This window comes from Epithele typhae (genome assembly GCF_022376455.1).
Source record: "Epithele typhae strain CBS 203.58 chromosome Unknown BXZ73scaffold_43, whole genome shotgun sequence".
In the NCBI taxonomy this organism is placed as follows: Eukaryota; Fungi; Basidiomycota; class Agaricomycetes; order Polyporales; family Epitheliaceae; genus Epithele; species Epithele typhae.
Genome location: NW_025954234.1, coordinates 128,020 through 137,087, shown reverse-complemented (window position 1 = coordinate 137,087; position 9,068 = coordinate 128,020). Strand labels below are relative to the sequence as shown.

General features: G+C 59.6%; 3 protein-coding genes across 3 annotated transcripts; 1 reads left to right on the top strand and 2 right to left on the bottom strand.

Moving 5' to 3' along the window:
* Nucleotides 1-1,643: 1,643 nt before the first annotated feature.
* BXZ73DRAFT_91360 (ubiquitin-conjugating enzyme) lies at nucleotides 1,644-2,554 on the bottom strand (the record flags this gene model as incomplete). The annotated part of the gene is made up of 8 exons (XM_048025946.1): nucleotides 1,644-1,703; nucleotides 1,756-1,826; nucleotides 1,888-1,915; nucleotides 1,982-2,059; nucleotides 2,141-2,218; nucleotides 2,273-2,335; nucleotides 2,386-2,410; nucleotides 2,541-2,554. 8 exons carry the CDS (start codon nucleotides 2,552-2,554, stop codon nucleotides 1,644-1,646), a joined length of 417 nt encoding a protein of 138 aa, XP_047875487.1.
* A 409-nt stretch (nucleotides 2,555-2,963) lies between these two features.
* Nucleotides 2,964-5,044, top strand: BXZ73DRAFT_79349 (uncharacterized protein; the record flags this gene model as incomplete). The annotated part of the gene is made up of 2 exons (XM_048023070.1): nucleotides 2,964-4,406; nucleotides 4,463-5,044. 2 exons carry the CDS (start codon nucleotides 2,964-2,966, stop codon nucleotides 5,042-5,044), a joined length of 2,025 nt encoding a protein of 674 aa, XP_047875486.1.
* Nucleotides 5,045-5,375: 331 nt separating this feature from the next.
* On the bottom strand, nucleotides 5,376-8,748 carry BXZ73DRAFT_50764 (uncharacterized protein; the record flags this gene model as incomplete). Its single annotated transcript, XM_048020499.1, has 17 exons — nucleotides 5,376-5,415; nucleotides 5,473-5,630; nucleotides 5,682-5,788; nucleotides 5,859-6,045; nucleotides 6,105-6,134; nucleotides 6,197-6,348; nucleotides 6,401-6,507; nucleotides 6,555-6,696; nucleotides 6,752-6,804; nucleotides 6,857-6,893; nucleotides 6,956-6,986; nucleotides 7,156-7,180; nucleotides 7,245-7,567; nucleotides 7,627-7,768; nucleotides 7,829-8,114; nucleotides 8,200-8,596; nucleotides 8,710-8,748. 17 exons carry the CDS (start codon nucleotides 8,746-8,748, stop codon nucleotides 5,376-5,378), a joined length of 2,256 nt encoding a protein of 751 aa, XP_047875485.1.
* Between the last annotated feature and the right edge of the window lie 320 nt (nucleotides 8,749-9,068).

The following is a 9,068-nucleotide window of genomic DNA, read 5'->3' as shown; positions in this document are numbered from 1 at the left end:
GATGGGCTCGCCAGTCGAACTTTGGAGTACGCTGAACCGGCGAGTAAGGCTAGAGCCATGGAGGAGTGCCACGAGGAGGCGCAGGGTCAGGGAGGATACGATCGCGGGAAGAAGAAGCGGGTGCGACGCACTCTGGCAGGATCAGGGAGGTTCGAAAGTCGCTGGCCGGGGGTAGAGAGGGGAGGGAGGAGCTGTCGTGCGTGTCGGTGCTCACGGAGACGGAGACCTCGGTACCCAAGGGCCGTCTTGCGTCTGATCTTTTGCTGGAGGGTGCGCGAACGCGAAGAGAGAGATGAGATTGAGCGTCGGAGTACTTGGGTGAGAAGCTTGGCGACGAGTGCCTACCGAAAGCGATGCATGGCAATTGTCTAGCGGACGGGCACCCTCAATAAGCCGGCCTCGTTGTGAACACGTTGAGAGGGCGTGACCAGGACGAGCGGTTCGGGTAGCGGTTCGCGTGGGGGTCCGAACACGAGCTGAGGCTTGACAGGCGTGTCGCGGGCGTGGGTGGGGCAAGGAGCGTATCAGAAATATCAGAAAACAAGGCGAGAGACCGCGGGCGGGAGGCGGCGGGACGGGGAATGAGCGAGCAACGTGTTGGCCACGAGTTGGAGGAAGAAGCGTGATGGCGGTGTTAGTGGAGGCTTTGAAGGTGCCGTTCCGGGTACCTTGAAGGTGCCGTTTGGAGGTAAAGGGTGCCCAAGGGAGGAGAGGCGGGAGGAGGAGGGGGAGGAGGAGGAGGAGGAGGAGGCAATGGACGCCGCCCCTGCAGCTGATGGGAATACCCGGGGTCTCCGCCGTCCGTTCCTGGCACTGTTCTTACATCCAGGAACCAACCCCCCGGCCACACATGCAGCCCTCGGCCTGTTGTATTCAAGTCTTGTAGCTTGCGCAGTACCGACTTTTCACACAAATACCACGAAAGCTAACCAAGGTTTTAACAAGGAGGCATTGCAATCTGGATCGGCGCATTAATTGACAAATATGGCAATCGTCATAGTTCACGTCTAGATCTGTCTCTCGAGTCTCGACCGCAGGATTACCGGTACCTTACCCTCGATAGCTAACATATAAGCTACGTTGGACGTCGCATCATGGCGCAACCTGTCTGTCCAGTGGTGATTGCTCGGGATCTACATATACGTCTTCGGTTTTCAAAGGTACCCTCAATGCCAAGCCAACGTACGCCTCGATACATATCACCACCACATGGCTCCGGCATCGTTTCTGACACTTGATCAGTTGTTCTCGTGTTAGTTAGTTACTCTTGCCCACGCTCGAAACCGGAATCAGTGATCAAGAAGAAATGTTGATACTCAGATGGAATGCGGCACATTTGGAATGCTGCGGTTGATGAACACTGACTGTGCTACCGCAAATGGACCGTGACACACAGCAAGGTGTCCAATACAACCTACCGCACAACAGCCGTTAGAACGGATGTGCTACAAGTGCGGGGATCCTGAGATGGCCATCTCCAGGCAATGATATATGCGGCGAGTTCTGGTATGCCAAGGTGGTGATACAATCGGATATAAAGCTACATGCACTTGTACCGCACAATGCGGCCGACACTGATGTCTATGTCGCATACCTGGGGTGTGTATATGGGCATCAGCTTGAACTCAGACGGGCTCTATGACTCACTTCCTGGTCCATTCCTTCGCAGTCGCAAGGAATTTAGCCTCGTCGTTCTTCATGAGCTGCGGGGGGACATGTTCACATGGTATGTGCGAAATGATCTAAAGGACTTACAGCCGCAATATCAGGCTCAAAGGGGTCATCGGGGCTGGGGTTGTTGAGCTTGTCTTGAATGATGGTCAGTACTGACAGATTGTAGCCATGTTAGGAAGCAGATCTCAGATACCAACGCGGCATATACCTCACCTGACAAAAGAGACACCGTGGGTTTCCACTACAGCAACAAGTTCAGTCCGAGGGGAAGTCTTGGCGACAGAAGGACGCGCGAGACATGACATGCCTGATCACGGAGAACGGGAACACAGATATGGCCCTCATCATTGATCCCAGGGTGGTAGACCTTGGTCGCAAATGTCACCTAAAACATAGGTGGCCACGAGGGAGACCATGTACGCGTCAGGCGGCCTCTGCGGGGTCTTTGCACGTGTGGAGAACGCACCGAGGGAGCCTTGAACGGGAAGGTCTCGGGGAGAGTAAGGGTGAACTTGAACTTTCCGCCAGAATATGGACTATCTGACTGATGCACACACAGAGTTGGTTGATATGCATCCAGCAAGCGAAGACCACGCACGGCTGCCTTGATTATGCATTTCCATTCAAAGAGGTTGTCCTCCGTCGGCTCCACAGTCATACCCTTGGACCCAGTTTGACCACGGTTTGCGTGTTTAGATACATGCAACTCACCTCTATGGGGTTGTTGTTGAGGTCCCTCAGTTCCTACGCACGAATGAGCACCCAGCAACGGAAGCAACAACAGAAATGGCACCTTCTGAATCCGTCTAAGGAGGCATAAAGAGGTCAAACGCCAGCATATACACATTCGAAAGATCGAAGCTCACCGTAGCGCAGTCATGGCAAGAGATGAGATGGGGCAGTGGGTGTTGTTGTGCGAGGTAGTGGTGGATCAGTGGCAGGAGGCGTGCGATCGGGCAGTTACCGGACCGCACGCGAGTCGGGCGCCTGAAGTCCTCTTGTGCAGTGGCTGAGCCTGAGCGGCGTCGACGTACTCCGCCCGCTTCCTCGTCTCCTCCTCCTCCCATCCCCTCGTCGTCTCGTCGGACGTACTTCAATCGTCTGAGCACTAGATCTCGCGGCTGTCCATTAGAACTGACATTCCAAGCCGTCACGCCCGCCCCATCTGTCTATTCCACCACTCAGTGCTCGGTTTGTTCCCCCCTCGGTCAGAACACATTCTGAAGAACACCGCTGCAAACACGAAAGTGAGCGTCCAGCTCTGAAAAGGTCGGGCGAACAGGTGCGAGATGGAGATCGGTGAACTCTCCCTTCCCCCCACGGCCACCCCAGCACCAGCCACGCACGGCCAACCCTCCCGCAAGCGCAAGCACGCTGCCGTCGCAAACACCGCCGCCGCCTCCCCCGCTCCCTCCGACCCCGGCGCGACCCCCGCGCCCGAAAACCTCGTCCTCAGCGCCCGCCACGACCTCTCCTCCCGCCCCCGGCTCACCATCTCCCGCCATCCTGGCTTCGTGCCCGCCGCGCCCTCGTCCGAGTACTTCACCACCGAGCCCCTCTGCTTCAACCGCCTCGGCTTCCGCTACACCCCCGCCGGCATCGGCTCCCTCGACCACGCCCTCCCCTTCCGCACCATCGAGTCCGAGCCCGCGCGCCTCCGCGTCTCCTGGGAGGACCGGAGCCCGTTCGTGCGCGTCACCCAGGACGGGCTCCGCCTCCAGGGCGAGAAGGGCTTCCGCTCCGCGCGCTGCAACGCCCCCGTGCGCGAGGGCCGCTGGTTCCTCGAGGTCGCCGTCGCGTCCGGGGCCGGCGCGCGCCCGCTCGGCCCGCACCGCAACGAGGGCGCGCACCTCCGCCTCGGCTGGGCGCGCCGCGAGGCGCCCCTCAACGCCCCCGCGGGCTACGACGGCTACAGCTACGCCGTGCGCGACCGCACGGGCGAGAAGGTCACGCTCTCGCGCCCGCGCCCGTACGGCCGCCCGTTCGGGAGCGGGGACGTCGTCGGGCTCGCGATCTGCCTGCCCCCGCGCCGCCGCGGGGACCGGCGCGACCCGTACGACCCCGCGCACGTGAAGCGGGAGCGGATCGCGATCGAGTTCAAGGGCCAGGAGTACTTCGAGAGCCTCGAGTACCCGCAGTCGAAGGAGATGGTCGCGCTCATGGACGCGAACGACCGCGCGAAGGGGACGGACACCAAGAGCGTGCCGTCGGGCACGAAGAAGAGCGCGACCGTCAAGAACGTCCCCTCTAATGGCCGCGGCAAGGGTGGCGCGGGGCTCGAGACGACGCCCATGCGCCCGCTGCCCACGCTCGGGTCGGAGTCGTACATCGCCTTCTTCGTGAACGGGGAGTGCCAGGGGATCGCGTTCCAGGACCTGTACGACTACCGCCCGCTGCGGACGCCGCCGAACAAGTCCGCGCACAAGAAGCGGGCGAACAAGGAGGGCATCCGTGAGCACAAGGAGAACCCGTTCGACGACGGCACGCTCGGCTACTACCCGTTCATCTCCCTCTTCAACGGCGCGCAGGTGAGCATCAACCCCGGACCCGACTTCGCGTTTCCGCCCCCTCCGGACATCGACGCGGTCGTCGCGAACCCAGGCGCAGACATCAAGCCTGCGCCGGACAGCGAGCGGACCTGGCGCCCGATGTGCGAGCGGTACGAGGAGTTCATGCAGGAGCAGTGGGAGCTGGACGACCAGGAGGAGGCGGAGGCCATCGAAACCCACCCGGTGCGTGCCTAGTCCGTCCTTCACCTCGTCCCCCAGCTCCTCACCCCACGTCGCAGCCGTACTCCCAGCTAATGCGCGCGGACGCCGAGGAGCGCAGGCAGGAGAAGGAGAAGGAAAAGTCGGAGCCGCGCCAGCCGAAACGCAAGCCGCCCGCCGGCTCCAAAGCCTCCCGCGGCAAGCACCCGTCCTCGAAGCTGCACGACGCCGGCTCCGTGCCCCCGCCCGCCGCCGCCGCCTCCGCGCCGAAGCGCGCAAAGGTGGCATCCGCGTCCCCCGCGCTCGGCACGTTCCCCCGTGCGGGGCACGCCGCGTCGAACGCCAGTGTGGTCGCCCCGGTGGTCGTGCGCGGGGCGACCCCGGCGACACGGGAGGGCAGCGAGCGCGTGGCGTCTCCCGCGCCGACGGCGGCGTCGAGCCTCAGTCTGGACGCGCAGATCGCGGGGCTCGCCGGGTACGCGGACGAGAACGAGCAGGACGCCGGCATCGAACAGGAACACGACCAGAGCGCGTACAACACCGACTACGAGGACGGGGCCCTGAACGGCGCCGACACGGACGGGGACGTTGAGTTCGGAGACGTCGAGATGGATGCCATCGAGGAGGCGGTGGATTACTCGTACGCGTCGCGGCGGCCGTAGTACCAGTACCTCACTCGCAGCTTCGGGTGGTTGATTCATAGGGTATGTGATGGATACTTTTCGACACGGCTCAGAATAGGATATGTAGCTGTAGGCGACAGAGCGTAGACTGCTGTTTGCGTATTACACTTTACATGATCGTAATAGTAGATACAGTGGGGGGTATTATCAGCAGGAGCGTAGCGCTTGGGCTGGAATTGGACGCTGAGACAGAAAAGTGTGAGAGCAGTGATCAGAGTTCACGACAAAGATGGGATATCCGCGTAGCAATGATTAGGAGACTGGAACATAAGGATAAATGCGAGCGAGAGGTTTCGCGGTTTCAGGGAATTTACGACTGCCATCGAGGTGGTGGAGCGCGTACGGCATAGCTGTAGAAGACGTGATTAGCACACAACGTACCACATAGGATTGCGCGATGCACACACCCAGTGGTCTCTCCATAACCCTTCATAACTTCGACACGAATGTCCCAGATCAGGTCACCCGTCGAAGGGTCCCAGTTGATACTGCACCAGTTGCGGCGACCCATAATGTACTTGCTCTTAGGAGCTGTGCCATTGGTATCTCGCTCAAAGATCGGGATCTATGCGGACGTTCAGTATGTCTTCGTGACATTAAGCAGAGAGGACCATACCATAGCTTCGTCAGTTTCAGCGTAATGCAGAGTCTTGTGTTGCTTGGTGGCCAACGTCGATACCATCGAGATCACACCGTTCGGAGGCGGTGTATTCACGATAGCACCTACACATGGAACGTTGCGTCAGTGACCAGCGCAACAGCGCAACCAGCCCCCTGTTCTGCGTGCACGTACTCGTCACGACATTGATCATGTAGCGGTAGTCCATCGCAGGCTCGACCTCCGGCCGATTCTTCCCCCTCGAGTTCGTCTTGAGCACACCGACTGCCGCACAGTGCACGTCGCCCGACACGATGCTGATACGTGTGTGCGCGGCGAGCGCGTACTTCTGCAGCTCGAGGATGAACCAGTTGCGCTCTTTCTGCGAGCGCGGGCTCCACATCAGTGCTTGCAGGGCGATGGGGGTATTCATATACTCACTTTATGCGACTTGGCGGTCCAATGGTCGTTCTGGGGCACAACACAGCATCAGAGCACGAACACAAGACAGATCCAAAGGTCAATGTACGTACGAGGTCGTCGAGAAGTTCGGCGTCCGCGTTGAACTTGTTGACGAATCCGCTGAGGCCTAATGAGCCGCTCCGACCGAGGGTTACTAGAGGGTTGAACTTGGACTCGAGCGCTGTCTCCAGGAAGACCATCCGGGGATAAGCCACAGGGATACCTATCAGGAGAATGATCAGATTCGGTGCAGAAGCTCCTGATGATGTGCGTACCAGTCTGCACTATAAGATGCTCTACTGTCCGAGAAAGTTCTTGCAGCCGCGCGAACACCGCTCTGTATTCGGCTTGGCTGCAGACCTGATCTTTCTTTCGTTCCGCTCTGCAATAGGTCAGCATATAACGAAACAAAAAACAACTTTGGCAGACCTGCAGTCGAGAAGGAGTATTTGTACATGGGGACCGAGGTAACTCAAGAAAGAATGTGACGGGTATGGGATATATGGCCCAGTGTGCCCTATGATCAGGGATTTGAATGGATGGTTGCGGTCATCTTTCCCGTCGATATCGACTGTAAATAACGCGGGTTTTGGTCGTGATTATCGCTCGATAAGAACGGAACCGACCGTTAATAAAGCACTGAAACAAGAGGAAAAAGAAGTAGCCTCTTGAGCCGATACTGAGGAGGTCACGTTAGTAGAAGGGAAATTGAGGTAAATCACTATGCTTACTAGTTGAAGATGGGTGATAACATCCAGTCGTCCGGATCTAGGACACATGGATGATATTAGTCACGCATAATCGACCGTGATGTCGCAGATTTCACTAACAACTTCCGAATCCATCGATCTTCGGTTGGAGCTCAAGTTAGCGGAAGTGGGGTCGGCACGCGGAAACGCATTTAAGGCTCACCAAATCTGTGCCGTCATATCAGAACAATACAGAAGAGGTTCACGAGACGGTGCTTACCATGATCGTCTGGAGGTGATCCATTTTGGTCAGCATAAAAACCTTATATTTGCAGCGACACCATACCGAGCATGTTCAACATCGGTCTACGTAAACGGAACGCGTCAGAGTTCGAACACCCAGGGACCAGTGATAAGTCGGATTACGCACATTGTACTGTTCGCGCGCGCGAACGCGCCGCTTCGGAACGCCTGGCAGTAGTGATTGAAGAAGAACCGGTCGACGGCCAAGCTAATCTCCTCGGTGAGGACGTAGCTCTGACGCGCCTCAGGCTTCGCCTGGTTCACCCATTCCTGCAATTCCGGCTCACGCACGATACTGTCGCAATACAGCTGGTCTCCGCCACCTACCAGCGCGTGAAACGGCTTCTCAGCGTGGTGCGCGAGCAGGTCGACCCACACTGGGTCGTAGCCGCTTTTAAAGCCGGGTCCACGGAAGTCGTCTGGGTTGACACCGGAGCTGAAACCGTTACACTGGCAACGTAGCGGTCTCAGGACGGAGATCGCGAGTAGAGCGGAAGGACAAGGCTCACTGAGTACGCCGCCCAGCGCATGTTTTGGTTGCGGCCAGGCACGAAAAACTGGAGGTCGAGGCCGTGATTGATGGTATAGTTGATCTTCATCTCATGCGAAGCAAGTGGTATCTCAATCATAAACCGCCAGAAGGTGAACGTTCTGAGCGAGAGCGCGCATCATGAGAAACGAGGTCTTGGCATGGAGAGCGAAGACACACACCCTCCGTTTCCGTAATGCACGTACAGCTCCTTCCCTTCTACCTCACGGAGCTCCAGCGTTGAAGAATATCCGTTCGTGTGGACGCCGTTCTCCCCGGTCGGCGATTGCGGCGCGACGTTTGAGAGCGGGTCGGCGGGATGGGGTCCGAGGTCGAACGACTGCCCGTGCTTGCGCGTCGAGATGGCGCGCGACAGCCCCGACTGCGACACCGCTGCGGGCCGTTCGTCCGGGTCCCAAGTGTATGTGAGGGCGGGGAGGGGCTCGTACACCGAGCCTGCGTCCGCAGCTGCGAGCGCACCGCCCATCAGCTGCTTGCTCCGCCATGCACCGGACGAGAGCTCGGTCCGAAGGGAAGTCGGGATCGGACTCACTGACAATGAGCGCCGCGCCGCGCCACACGCCTGTGTGGTCGGTCGTGTCATAGCGGAGGAGAGGCCCGGCCATGTACTGGAGGAAGGGCGACATGCGGGCGACGCGGAGGTGCTTGGACCGCTCGACGGCGGACATACTCGCGAAGGAGGAGTAGGTGGACTCGGAGCGCGACCGCTCTGACCAGCTCGCGCTGCTCGGGATGCGCGCGTCGGTGCGCGCCCAGTTCTGGTCCTTCGGTGGGAGGGGTGGAGGCGCATGTCCGAAGCCGAGCGAGGGTGCTGGCGAGGGAGGAGGAAGGAAGCCGCCGACGAAGGGCTCCGCCATGGGCCCGACCTCCTCGACTGGCTGGAACCGACCATCGGGGCCGCGGACGGGGGTGCTCCAGCGGTTTTCATCCTGTAAGATGGACGCGCCGCGGAAGGGACGGAGGCGGTCATGGTGAGCTACCGTGTGGACTTGGGCAGGGGCGGGGGGCGCGGTAGGCGAAAAGGTGGGCGGGGAGGACGTACCTTCGCGCGCTGGAATGCATGCCATCCTGGGTTGTCCATCCAGAGATCGAGTGTATGCGCGTGGCGGGCGTCGCAGGGCGGGGTGGGTGAGACGAGCTGAGAGAGGGTAGGGAGCAAGAAGGGGCGAAGCGAGGCATCGAGACAGCCTCTGGACCGAGGACCTGAGCGCGGCTTGCCGCTGATTCTGTGGCCGGCAGGGTTATGTAACAGGCGCGGCGGTGTTCATGTCTGCACAACCTAAGCACAACCGCTTAATCTACATCACTACTCTCCAAATGGATCCGCAACGCCACCCGCCCATGTGTCCCCCCGATCGTCCCCCGGTAGGCATCGCAGAATACACAAAAGAGCATCGATTC